Source organism: Adiantum capillus-veneris, chromosome 14, assembly GCF_014529385.1.
Source record: "Adiantum capillus-veneris isolate H3 chromosome 14, ASM1452938v2, whole genome shotgun sequence".
Taxonomy (NCBI): Eukaryota; Viridiplantae; Streptophyta; class Polypodiopsida; order Polypodiales; family Pteridaceae; genus Adiantum; species Adiantum capillus-veneris.
In genome coordinates, this window is record NC_140944.1 from 147,900,837 (window position 1) to 147,914,841 (window position 14,005).

Below are 14,005 nucleotides of genomic sequence, written 5' to 3' on the forward strand. Positions count from 1 at the left end.
TGCCCCTCACCCCCCCTCCCTCTCACCCTCGCGCTGCCTCCTGCTCCCGTGCTGCCTCTAGCCCCCGCACCTTCGCGCTGCCCCATTGCCCTCGCGCTGCCTCCCTAGCCTAGCCCTGCCCGCCACCTTTCCCCTGTGCTGCCCGCTGCCCTCGCCCCCCTAGCTGCCCCTAATTCCGCCCGCTATCCCCCATTCCTTGGCCTTTTTTCCTCCCCCGTGCCCCCCCCCCCGCCGCGCAGCCATTATCTTTCGCTTACAGCTTTAACCGTCCCCGCATCCCCCCCCTATCCTCCTCGCTTCCGAAGGTCTTCTACACCTGGCTCTGTAGCACTTCTTCTTCGGACAAGTGCTTGGCGTTCTCGCTTGCAGATTTTCTTCACCGCCCGCTTCTTCGACTCAGCAGTAGACACAGATGGAGGCTCCAGCTCCGCCACAGAGGGACTCGCCTGAAGCCCCCTCGCCCGACCCCGCTGAGCCCACCATTCGACTTGCTCTTTTGCCGACAGAGCAAGCGAGTCTTGCCGCAGAGGTAGAACGCTTGCAGGTGACTTCTGTCATCTGCAAGGTTCTCGGCACTCGTCCCAGCAGAGGAGAGCTGCGAGACCTTCTCCAGGCCCGCCTCCTCGCAGAGGTGGGCAAGATCTTGGATGTCCAGATTCTCGGACGGGGGTACTACCAAATTGAGTTCGAGACTTCCGAGATGGCCTCCAAGGTCATAGCTATGAGTCCATTGGCCATCCGAGCATCTCGCGCCGACTTTCGACAGTGGCGACATGGTTTTGACCCGTCTTCGGATGTGCTAGTAGAGGAGGCGGACATCCCCATCTCAGTCTGCTTTCCGGGTTTACGAAGGGAGTACCTTCCACTTCTCTCCAAGATTGGCTCCGCCATCGGAACTGTCCTGGAGACACCTCGTACGGCAGCATCAGTAGCTGCCAAGGCGGCTGGCATCCCTTCAGTTCGAGTTTTGGTCAGAGATACCCACACGCTCCCGAAGGTCATCCTTCTGCCTCGGGTGAGTGGGGGTTGGTTTAGACAGAGTGTGGAGTACTCGGGTCTCCCGAACCAGTGCTTCATTTGCAGACAGATGGGCCACCTAGCAAAGGCCTGTCCACGGAGGAGACCACGACCCGCACCCCAGCCTCAGCCCCAGCCTGCCAAGGCTGGGCCGCAACCACAGCCAGCGACACAGAGCACAGATTCAGCGCCACCCTCCGAGCCTGGGGCTCCAGCGGAGGAGGGGTGGCAGCAGGCCCGTGGCCGTCGACGCCAGGGGCCACAGCGACAGCCTGGCACTCAGAGTGGCCCCCAGGTGCCTACTGGGCAGCAGTGGGTTCCCACGGGGAACCGCTTTGGTCCTCTTGAGCAGGAGGAGCCTCCTACGCCAGCCTCCACCTCCGCTTCACCCTCGCCATCCGCTCCGCCTTCCGATCTCCCCTCCTCCTCCTCATGCCCTCCCCCACCCTCTGCTACTGCTCACTCCCCACCTCCCCCCCCCCATGTCTGCCGCCCCACCCCGCTTCTCCTCTCCCCCGCCCCCCCCAGCCCCTGCTCCCCTCCTCCTGCTTCAGTACCACAGTCGGCTCAGGAGACTGGACCCTCGCCGGCGGCTAGGAGATCTCTTGGCAGCGCCTTTGCCACAAGTCGCCTAGCGAGAGAGGGTCAGCCCTTCATGCGGCCCCCTCTGCAGATTCAGACATCTTCTCTTGCAGCTATCCCTCGTGGTTTGACGAGCATTGACCTCCGACGCCGCTGGGATTTCTTCGATTACGGGTTTACTCGTTTTCTTGGCGATTCCGCAGCAGACCACGAGGCAGCCTGCTTCAGAGTCCACGCTTTGTTCCTCGCCGCTAGGGGGACAGAGGCCTTGGACTCGGCAGTTGGTTTCTCCTTCCCCCTCTGTGGCAGGACTGAGACAGAGTGGTCCCTCGACTCAGTGGTGGGATGGTTACATACACAGGTTCTTGAGTTCTCTCACCACATGGGAGAACTTGACGTTGCAGATTTGCTGCAGACTTTGTGGCCACTGGCCAAGTTTGCGGTGACACCCCCAGACTCAGCAGGATGTAGACACATTGTGGTGTACTTTTTTGCTGATACGTAGTGTTTGCCTTGCTATGTATTCATTCATGAGGACTCCTAGACGGAGGAGGTTGCTTTACGCACGGCTCGCTCTGCTTGGGCTTGGACCAGGCACTCACTGCAGTCTCGCCTATCTAGAGGACGCTCGGATGCGGATTACTCCCCATCCAAGCTGGCTTCGAAGATAGCTCGTCTTGCTGCTGCGGCAGCATCTGTTCTCTCTCGCTCCCCATGAGGATCGTCTCGTGGAACGTGCAGGGACTAGGAGGGCCCCAGTTTCAGCGACAGCGGGGCCGATTGCGTCAGGAGCTTCAGCGTTGCCTTGTGGGAGGAGAGATTGATCTCCTTATGCTTCAGGAGCACCATTTGTCTGAGAGCCGCATTCGGCGATGTGGTCAGATTTTGCGTGGACGCTATGATACATTTTGGTCAGCTGCTTTTGGACCTGGAGGCATCCAGGGTGGGGTATGTATGACTATTGCGGACTCATTACAGCAGGCCATTGTGGGCAGAGGGATTATTGTACTAGGCAGGGTTCAGTGGATTACTATGCAGGTTCAGGGTAGCCTTGTGGGTTTCCTGAACATCTATGCGCCCAATGTGGCGAGTGCTCGTGCAGAGTTTTGGTCACAGATTGTTGAGTCTTTGCCTCAGGTTGACCAGTGGTGTGTAGGAGGGGACTTCAACATGTTGGAGGACCCTTCTGACAGGATCGGAGGCAGCCATGCTACTGTGCATGGAGTCAAGTTAGCAGCTTGGGAGAGGTTTTGTATGACGTTGAGGGTCTCGGATACATGGCAGCATTCTGGCTTTGTGAGGCCTCCAGAGAGTCTTACCTTCTCTAGATCGGACCGCAGAGTGGGAGGAGTGAATCTATCGCGCATAGATCGCTTCTACACTAGTGACCACTTCAGTGACTTGGGGGGATCAGTGGGCATTCTGGCAGGGACATCCTTCTCGGACCATGCACCAGTGATCCTCACAGTGGCAGACAGGCAGAGGAGTGGGAGCACGATGCTTCGCATCCCAGAGCGGGTCTTGTTGGACTCAGCACTCAGAGAGAGGGTCGAGGCTCTATGGACAGAGGGCATGGACAGCCAGGCTCCACCTGCAAACAGAGTGGCCTCAGGCCTAGCTCAGCTTAGCCACTTCTTTCTCCAGGAGTCTCTGGCTCGACGGGCTGCAGCGAGAGAGGAGGAGCAGCGTCTCAGACGAGGCATTGCTTCACTACAGAGGATGCAGGAGCAGCATCCAGACAGTCCATGGTTGGAGGAGCAGTTACAGCAGGCTCGACAGGAGCTTGCTTGCACAGAGGAGAGGCGCCATGAGTTTGCCTTTCACCGACAGGCATCTCAGTGGACTCAGGTGGGTGACAGAGTGACCGGTGTTTTTTTTGAGACAGTGGGACCTCGGCACTCGCATGCCAAGGTCAATCAGTTGGGGAGACCCGATGGGTCAGTTGTTTGTGAGCCAGAGGATATGCGTGCAGTTGCTACTGACTTTTACCGTGAGCTACTGTCGGCTGAGCCCGAGTCAGAGAGACAGGATGCATGCAAGGAGCAGGTTTGGGCACAGATGCCTTGTCTTGTGACTGAGGAGATGCGGCAGAGGCTTGAGTTACCTCTTCAGCTTGAGGAGCTGCACAAGGCTCTTAGGGCCCTCCCTCGCGGTAGCTGTCCAGGTGAGGATGGGCTGACTCCCAGCTTCTTCTTGGAGTACTGGGACTTGCTTGGCCCAGATCTTTGTAGTGCCTTTCAGTACATTCTACACACAGGAGTGATGCCGGATAGCATGAGTGAGGGCCTGATTTACCTCATTCCAAAGGAGGGTGGCTCCTTGGATGAGATTCGACAGTGGCGCCCCATCACCATTCTCAACTCAGCCTACAAAATTCTTGCCAAGGCTCTGAGTTTGAGGATTCAGCCACTTTTGGAGAGCCTTATACATGGGACTCAGACAGGTTTTGTCAAGGAACGCAGTATCCTTGACAACATCTTCACTTTTTGGGAGGCTTCTGCCCTTGCACGGCTCCGTGGGGAGGACCTTGTGATTCTTCTTCTCGATTTTGAGGAGGCATACGACAGAGTTGACTGGGACTTTCTAGAGGGCACGCTATGCAGGATGGGCTTCTCAGAGGCTTGGATCAGTGGGGTGTCAGCTTTGTACAGACAGGCTCACAGTCAAGTGCTTTTGGCAGGGGGTAGAGGTGAGCGCTTCATGCTCACACGATCGGTCAGACAGGGTTGTCCTCTTGCCCCCTTTCTCTTTCTGTTCTATGCGGAGGCGATGAGCAGATTTTTGGTGTCACAGCAGGTTGGTTTGAGGGGCTTAGCACTCCCTATACGGGGAGATGAGCTTCCGGACGCTGAGTTTGCCGACGACTCAGCCTTGTACTTAGAGGGCCAGGAGGCCAATTTACACAGATGTGGACAAGCTTTGGAGACCTTCTGCTGTGCATCGGGCGCACTGATCAACTGGAGAAAGACAATGGCTTTCTCGGTTGGTAGTGCTCCTGTGCCAGATTGGATGCCAGGAGAGGGTTTCAGGTGGATTCCTTCATGGACTGCAGTTCGGTACTTGGGTTGTCAGGTTGGTTTGGATTTGTCCCCCGAGCAGCAGATTGCTCCTCTTCTCCTGTCCATCAGGAGAAAGCTGTTACATTGGAGCTCAGCACGACTTTCGCTAGCTGGTAGAGTAGTAGTTGCCAACCAGGTGTTGTTGGCGACTATGTGGTACATCACTTCTTGCTGGATCTTCTCGAGTGCTTGCATCAGCCAGGTAGAGAGGCTGATCAGGAACTTCCTTTGGTCAGGTCGCGACACTCAGATTGCCCGAGCCAAGGTGGCTTGGTCGGTCATCACACTTCCTTGTTCTCAGGGAGGGCTTGGGATCATTGATCCAGCATAGCAGAGCAGAGCCCTTCTTGGGAAGTTCGTCGTCAGAGAACTTCTTCCAGGCGAGGAGCCCTGGAAGGAGTTCTTGTTGCAGAGGCTTCGTGCCAGGGTGCCTCAGTCAGGAGGCCCTTGGCAACCTTCGACCAGATGGATCTTTACAGAGTTGCACCGAGTTGGTTTGAGCAGGAGACTGGAGGACCGATTCGCTGTGAGTTTGCTTCGCTCTTGGGAGCTATTACGGCGTGGCCTAGAGCAGAGACAGCCGACGTGCACAGAGGAGCGCCTACGGCAGCCCCTCGTCTGGAACCCCTTGGTTAGCACTCAGCGAGGCCACTTGCTTGGGAGTAGGCCTCATGTTTCTTGGGGTCCCATGGCAGCAGGTCCAGAGCGCTCTCTAGGTGACTGGCTAGAGTTCACAGGTTTGTCAGAGGAGGTGCAGGTTGTCCAACTACAGGGCATGAGAGGGGTTCAGAGCATGTGTCAGGACATCTCAGAGTCAGTTCCAGCTGATTGGCTCACGCCTCTCGAGCCAGTAGCACCCCGGTGGATGGGAGCCTTCACACGACTGGAGGTTCTCATTTCAGTCAGGGCTTGCTCAGAGACTATCCCAACCCTGTTCTTCGAGCTTCAGGGTGGGGGACGATTACAGAGAGTTGCAGTAGAGGCCCCGCAGGTAGCATTTATTATTAATAAGTGACTTTGTTGGGAAACTAGGTAGAGCAATTTGACTCAGGATGTATATAAGAAAAGCTAGCGCTAGCAGTATCTAGCAAAAGAGGGAGTTGGGACCAAGCGTCCAACAGAGCACCTTCTCAACAAGACTCCCCGGCGACTCCCCGGCAGGCAACCTAGAGTTTTCAGCCACAAGGACCAGCCAGCGTTTTTCATCCAATGCAGATCAGCCCCAGCGTTTTTCAACATTGCAGATCAGCCTAGCGACAGCAGAACCTAGCGTTTTGCAGCAGGACAATAGATCAGCCTAGGGTTTTACAGATTCTCCGCGACAAATTCAGCCCTAGCTTCAGCGTTTTCAATTTTCAGCCTATAGATACCGCAGAACAGCCCCCAAACCTCGCAGATCTCACCTTCCTGCAGCAGATCCTCGCCGCACGGTCAGATCAGCCAATGTTTTCAGATTCAGCCCGCTATTCGCAGATTTCAGCATCTGTGTTTTCAAAGCGTCGTCGTCACATCGCCGTCATCGCCGTCATCATCGACATAGAGTCAAAATTCAGCAAATATGAGATTTGTAGATTTCAGCCCGTAGCGTTTTCAGTTTTCAAGCCGTCTCGTCGTCGTCATCGACATCGCCGGCAAGTCCATTGCATTGTAGAGATTTGTGCAATCAGTAGTAGACCGCTCTTGCCATAGAGAGTGGGGCCTTCGCAGGAGGGTTTGACAACATTCTGGTGTCGTATTCTTCTCTCTCTATCTCTCAGTCTCAGCACCTTCATGCACAGTGTTTACCCACTTTATTTGTGATCATTTGCACTCTCTCACTAAAGGAACGGAAGGCTCTCCCTTCCGTAAGGAACCCTTGAGCACAGTTCGGAGCACTAATCTTGAGCAAAGTTCAACATTCACTTCTGTTGCACCTTACATGAACAACACCCATGGAGGCTCCTAGGATCTACGTGCGGCGAGGCTCCGGAAGCGGCTCGTGTGGCAGCCATCACTATGGAGCAAAGAGAGCCTAGAGAGCCAGAGTATGATGATGAAGGCAATCTCATTAGTGATGGAGATTATGAGCCGTCATCCTTCGACTCTTGTGAGGAAGAGGATGATGTTGATGAGCGTAGCTCGGAAGAGAAGATGATGAGAGCACTAGTGACTAGAAGCTCTTAGACCTAATACTTTAGTCTTTACTATTTAGTCTCTCCATTATGGTGTGCCACTTTTCGAGTACTTTGTAACTCCTTTGTCCCCCACTTTTTTGTATCATCTTGACTCCCTACTTATCATTTTGGTTTTTGTAATGCTCATTCTCGAGTCTCGAGTCTTGACTCTTTACATTGTAGTATTGTAAATTGTAATTTGTACAAATGTCAAGTTTCTTAGTATAAAGTTTAAACCTAAGGGCATAGGCCTTAGACTTAAAAATTATTTGTTTTTTTTATTTTGAACGTATGTAACGTCATCGTACATCATAACTTTTTTTAGTTCATTTAGTACCGCACATCGTCGTACATGTATAAAATGTACAAGACCGTACGATACCACTATAAAGACGATTATGCTTTCTTTGACTCTTTGTTGAACGATGATATGCCATTGCTAGTCTTGAAGTGACAATTTCTGAAGATGATTCTGAAGAGTTTTGGGATTCATTATTGTTAGATGATTACAATCTCAATCCAAAATCCTCTCCAATATTAGTAGCTTTAAAGTTACCCCTTCCGAAGAATGCCTTGAGAAGATTTCCTCTTCACCAAATGTTTCGCACTTATTTGGAAGATTTTGAGTCAAAAGTCTTACATCACATGAAGGATTTTGAAGATCAATCTCTTGTTGCAATCAACTTGGTTAAGCTTTGTTGTATTCCCCTTGATAGGTCTGACCCTTATAGTTATATTTTTGTTTCAATCGACCCCTTCACGTGGAAACCACTAGTTTATTGGCATACCTCCTCTCCACAATTACTAATATGATCTTAATCTACTTAAGAACTTCATCCTTACTAGACTTTCCTTTCTGCTCAATTGTAAGCACCATTTGCTCATTGCACTTGAGCCAGCAGGAAGGGCACCACCAAGATGTTCCACGTCTACATCTCATGCGAGAATGAACAAGGGTAAGTCTACAATTGGGAATTTGTTTGAGCCACCAAGTTTTGGTCTTATGAGGTTCCAATCTTTGGGTATCTAAAGGAGATGTCATCATGATAGCGAGTAGAACTTATCAATGGTTGAAGTCTTGTGTCAATTGATTATATACGTTACAAGAAGGGTCCAATAAGGAGCATTTTATTATTATTATCATTACAAACATTGTAACTCACTGAAGTCTGTGTCAAAGTGCTTTGGATGATCCTTTTTAGTTTTTGAAAAGACTATTATGTCATCAAAGAACACTTCTAGTGTTGATGAGATGGAAATATGCGATCAAGATTCCAACATATAGTTTAATGTCACTGGTGCATTAGTTCAGCAAAAGCATCTTGTGTGTGAGGATTAGTGGTGCTAACACATTCCTCTAAAAAGTCTTTGAATGATGCAATGACATGGGATTTAGCAATCAAAAAAAAAAATCTTCGTAAGAAGCAAAAGTTCAAGGCAAAGGCTCCAAATAACTCAAAGAGTGAAGATTTTCAGAGATTCAATCCTTGCCCAGAATTCTATCAACACCAAAAGTCATTTCTTTACCCGAGACTCTCATTATAAATGGGAGGGAATGTCACGATTGTGACTATGTTACATTATTACACCTAGTCCTACTTGCAGATACAAGAAGTGACATGCCAAGGAGGACCCCTACGCTGCTCTAGAGACATGCCTCTTCACCAAAGCCACAACCTTCAACGATTGGTCACACCCCTTCAACCAATGGTTGCAGCTCTTTGTCCAAAGGATGTCTCTTTACGTCTACAGTCATGTCTCTCCACCATGAGACGTGTCTTTTCAATGTGATTCTTCGTCTCCTATATATAAGGAGCCTATTGTACTCAGTTTTTATTCATTCAATCAAATCAATTCAACAAGTGTTCTTGTCTCTTGAGTCTCAGTTTAATCGTAAGTATGAAAAGGAAGCCTTTTAACACACCCAAGTACCTTTTGAGTCATGGACCTATTTTGATAGTTCCCAAACTACAGTAATCTTTTGGAGTTCACTGCGATGCTTCAAAATCGACACCTCAAAGATGCAAAATTGCACACTTCTATAAGGAGCTTACTGATGTGGTATGTGTATTCTCTATTTGGAAATATTACCTCCTTGGGGCTAATTTTGTCATCAAGACTAATCATCAAAGATCAAGGTCTTCCTTACCCAAAAGCAATTGTCTAAGAAGTAGATGGGATGGGTAAACTTCCTCTATATGTTTCACTTCCAGATCTTACTTGCATCTAGTAGCAAGAATGTGGCAGCAAAAGCTCTCTCCAAATGCCCCAAAGTGAATGTCACCTTAGTTATCATCAATGACTAGAATCTCTTCCAGAGATGTATTGTCTTCATCTTAATTTCTTTGCCACTTGGGTCAAGTTATATAACAAAGACGGCCCCTCCCTATTCTATTCGTAATGGCTATGCATATCACCATCAAGCTAACTATGTGGCGATACCACTTAGATAGAAGATTATGGAAGAAGCACATGCTTCATCTTATGCGAGTCATCACGATTCTCCCTACGACTCAAGCTCTTGAATGATATTTTGTTTGGCCTACTCTTAGAGCTAACATAAGGTCCTATTTACAATCCGAACTCATCTAGAGCCCTAAAAATGTCCCATGAGTTAAGTTTGGGTCTTGCTCTACATAGCAAAACTACCCAAATCCTACACGGCACTAAGTCTAGTCTAGATAAGCCGTGGATTAACCAAACCCAACGAGACCCCATCAAACATTCACCAATATCCTCCAAACTCTTGCATCTGTTCATATGGGGGCCTTACAATCAGTAATAGTAAGGGTCAGAGATGCTAAGAGGTGGACATTGAGTTTTGGACTAACATCTTCTCGGTAAGAACGCTTCAACTTGAATCCAACATGCCATAAAGGCTAACAAGAGTCAAGCTAATTGCCCTTTGTGACTACATGTTTAGAGAACCAAAAGAGTAGTGTGAAAGAGCGCACCCATAGATAATGAAGACCTCAAACAAAGTACATGTCGAAACACTGCAGCTGGGCAAAACGCACTCTGATTTACAATGGAAGATAGCTATTGAAATTTTTCTTCGTTTGTGAATACGAATTGTGGTCTGAGATGCACCATATGGCCAGACCTGTAGCCCTCCAGAAAAAAAGATAATTCAACCTTCTGCCTCTCTCTCTCTCACACACACACACACACACGGACGCAACGCACCTGAGCAGTGGAGACTCGAGAGGTTCGGGAAGTCAGTAATGACACGTGGCCGTTTCACAGACTATCAATATGGGGGGGAGATGCGTCTATTGAGAGAGAGAGAGAGAGAGGGATTGAAGTCTCTTTAAGTAATGCACGATTCTAACTAAGGCTGGGTTCACACTAATGCGGCGGCAATCACACCCCAAGTCGGAAGAGCTTTGAATGCACTCTTCCACCGCCCATCAGTTCACATAGGAGTGGAAGTACCGAGTTTGACTATTTTCATCCGCCACCCGTTGTGAACACTGGAGGTCGGCATAATCAACACTAAAAAGGTCTTCTTTTAAAGGTTTGCAGGTTATTAAAATAATAAAAAAAGAAAAAAAATTGCCAGCGAAGCCTCCTCAACAGACGTGGAGGGTGGAAGTGTTTTGGGGCGAGGGGTGGGGGTTGGAAGAAATACTTGCAATGTCTTCCGCGAGCTGACAACCTTTTTGAACACTTCCTCCACACGATGTGAACAGGGCAGGTGACATGGTACAAGTTTATTGGTTCGAGGTGTGCCTGCTTTGCCTTCTGTCGCCTGTTGTGAACCCAATCTAAATCCTTAAGATGTAGGGTGCGACAAGTAATAAGTCTAGGAATAGTCTCCTCAACGTAGCATCTATATGAAGGATTGCCTCCATAGGAGAGACCATTGAGTCGCCATGCATTATTCAGATGATGGAGAGCAATGATGGCTCTCATCCATTGATGAGGTCCTTGTGGTTGTGGATGTCTTGCTCTGTAAGTGGCAATGGGCCTGTCCAATGTTACTACTATTAGAGGGGCATTTACAATATGCTAAATCAATAAATCATGTAACATGTGTAATACAGGCACTAAAAGCTCTTGTGTTGGCAACATGAGACCCACATTGCTCCTCTACCTACCAAGAGACTCTCTATGTTGCCTAAAAAGAGCTTAAGACACCTCTAATCCTTGAAGCACATGATCGCAATGGTACCTCCCTTGAGGCTCATAATAGATGGCGTAGCAATGTATATAGTGCTCCTTTTAACTCCACCTCTTGATGACACTAGCATAGGCGATCTTCTCATGGATCTACCTTTCTACAATCTCAAATCAGACAAGGTATGCATTTGGCTAATAGCACCTCTGATACCATGTTAGAAGTGTGTCCATGTATGTGAAGTGTATGATAAACCCATACACCCATATTTGTAGATAACATCTTCAATAGTGTGCCATTCTTGTGTCAAGTGGCTATGAGGGCTTGATCCATATTCACTGTGTACCTCACCTCACAATGTTTATCCAAACGAGCCAATCTAGATCTATGCAGCTAAGCTCAATGAGAGGATGATGTAGGCTATGATGAAATGAAGGGAGTGCCTCAATATTGAGGCCATGCAAAGCCATTGATGTGACGTATGACACGTGGCCGCCTCACAGACTATTACAATGGTGGTGGGGGTTGGGGTGGGTGGGGTAGGGGGGGGGGGGGGGGGGGGGGGGGGTGGGGGTGGGGGGGGGGGATTCTTTAAGCCTCGAATATCCATCTTGTTAGTCGAGATGCGTCGATTGAGCGAGAGAGAGAGGAGAGAGAGAGAGAGAGAGAGAGAGAGAGAGAGAGTGAGGAGAGAGAGAGGAGGAGAGAGGATGAGCGAGAGAGAGAGGAGACGAAGAAGAGATGACGAGAGCGAGAGAAGAATGGAGAGAGAGAGAGAGAGAGAGAGAGAGAAATCTCTTTAAATAATGCACAATTCTAGCTAAATCCATAAGATGTAGGGTGCGATAGGAAGTCACAGGAATAGTTTCCTCAACGTAGCATCCACATGAAGGATTTCCTCGAGAGGTGAGACCATTGAGTCCTGGTGCTGACTCCCCGTGCAATATTTAGAAGATGGAGAGCAATGATGGATCTCATCCATTGATGAGGTCCTTGTGGTTGTGCATGTCTTGCTCTGTAAATGGCAATGGGCTTGTCCAATGTTACTACTATAGAGGGGCATTTATGCTAGGCTAAATCAATAGACGAAGTAACATGTAATAGATGTAATACAAGCACTGAAAGCTCTTGTGTTGGCAACATGAGACCCATACCGCTCTTCTACATGCCAAGAGACTCTCTATGTAGCAGATGACCGAGCAAGGGCCATAAGAAAGCCTCTAAAAGGTTTCCAAAGTAAGTTTTGAATGCAAAGGCAAGGCATGTTGCTAAAATGGATAAAGGTGCAAAGATGTTTGGCATGGCCGACCTTTGCTAGTCAAACATAGTTCTTTTTGTCATGTTTATGCTAGATTTTGAATATTTTACTAGGACATGGATCCTAGGCAAGTTTTTCTAAATTGGATGCAGTAAAAAAAAAATCATGATTGGGTACCGGTCACCTGCCATCGCCAGCACACCCCCCCCCCCCCTCGTGTCTTGCTCTCCTGCTCCAACCCGCTCCTCCCTCCTCGTGACCTACTTGCCACTCGCACCCTTGCGCACGCAGCCCCCTCCCGTCTCACCCTCCCGCACGCTGCCCCCTCCCATCCCACCCTTGCACACACTTCCTACTCTCATCCCTCATCCCCATTGCCATCTTGCACCCTCCTGCCCTACATCCTCTTCGTCAGTTGGTGTTTCACTAAGCTGCCTTGGAGGTCGTCCACGCCAGTGGGAGAACGCCTACCCCCAACTTCTTCGCAGTAGCAGACACAGATGGAGGCTCATGCTCCATCCCAAAGGGATTCTCAAGAAGCCCCCTTGCCCGACTCTAGAGAACCCACCATCCGATTTTCTCTCTTGCCCCTCGCAGCAGAGGTGGAGCACCTCCATGCAACTTCTGTCATCTGCAAGATCGTCGGCACCCGACCTAGCAACTGGGAGGTGCGTGATCTCCTCCAGGCCGCCTTTTAGCATAGGTGGGCAAGATCCTCAACGCTCAGCTTCTCGAACGTGGCTACTACTAGATAGAGTTTGAGATCCCCAAGATGGCGTCCAAGGTCATTGCGATGAGCCCCCTGGCCATCCGAGCAGTTCGAGCTTATTTTTTACAGTGGCGCAATGGTTTTGACCCAACTACTGATGTTCTTGTAGAGGAGGGAGACCTTCCCATCTCAGTCTGCTTCCTCGGACTGAGGAGGGAGTACCTTCCGCTCCTGTCTAGGATTGGCTCAGAGATTGGGACCTACCTGGAGACACCTCCCAAGGCAGGTGGCATACCCACAGTACGTGTTTTGGTTCGGGACACCCACATGAAGGTCATTCTACTACCTCGGGTGAGTGGTGGTTGGCTCCGCCAGAGCATGGAGTATTCGGCACTCCCGAATCAGTGCTTCATTTTTTGATAGATGGGCCATCTTGCGAAGGCCTGTCCATGGAGGAGGCCTTGACCTTCACCTCAGACTCAACCCCAGCCTCCTAAGGCTAGCCATCATCAGTAGAATGAGTCATAGCGTACTCGGGTAGACTCTCCCTCCGAGCCTAGGGCCTAGGTAGAGGAGGTCTAGCAGGAGGTTCGGTCGGCGTCGACAAGGCCCACCACGTCAGCTTGGCCCTTTGGGTGGTCGCCATGCTCCAGGTCAGCAGCAATGGGTTCCCACAAGGAACCATTTTGACCCTCTTCAGCAGGACAAGGCCTCCACCCACCTCCACAACCCCCCCCCATCCCCTCTTCCCTCCCCCCCCCCCCCCCCCCCCCCCCCCCCCCCCCCCCCCCCCCCCCCCCCCCCCCCCCCCCCCCCCCCCCCCCCCCCCCCCCCCCCCCCCCCCCCCCCCCCCCCCCCCCCCCCACCTCCATCCCTTCCCACCTCCCCCTTCTGGTGCAGACGTATCCCTTTGTAGCAGTTCCTCGTGGATTGACAAGCTTCAACATTCATCGTAGGTGAGACTTCTTTGCCTAGGACTTCACACGGTTTCTCGGTGACTCTTCACCATAATTTTAGGCAGCTTATTGTTAGGGCCTGATGTGTCAGGGCACTTATCTTTTTGGACTTTTAACTAAGGTCTTAGCTTTAAAACCTTAAGGGCATGTT

At 50.3% G+C, this 14,005-nt stretch overlaps 1 protein-coding gene across 4 annotated transcripts in view; it reads right to left on the reverse strand.

Annotated features, from left to right (window-relative positions):
• Window positions 1-10,116, reverse strand: part of LOC147443326 (uncharacterized) — a 102,474-nt gene extending 92,358 nt beyond the window's left edge. For 3 of the 4 annotated variants that reach the window (XM_086529218.1, XM_086529215.1, XM_086529217.1), the window contains exons 1-2: window positions 9,998-10,110; window positions 9,766-9,914 (exon numbers count right to left, since the gene is read on the reverse strand). In XM_086529218.1, the coding sequence (XP_086385344.1) occupies window positions 9,766-9,769 (4 nt within the window). In that variant the 5' untranslated portion in view covers window positions 9,770-9,914; window positions 9,998-10,110. Of the gene's footprint in view, window positions 1-9,765; window positions 9,923-9,997 lie in introns of all 4 variants that reach the window. The other variant, XM_086529216.1, reaches the window with a different exon arrangement.
• Between the last annotated feature and the right edge of the window lie 3,889 nt (window positions 10,117-14,005).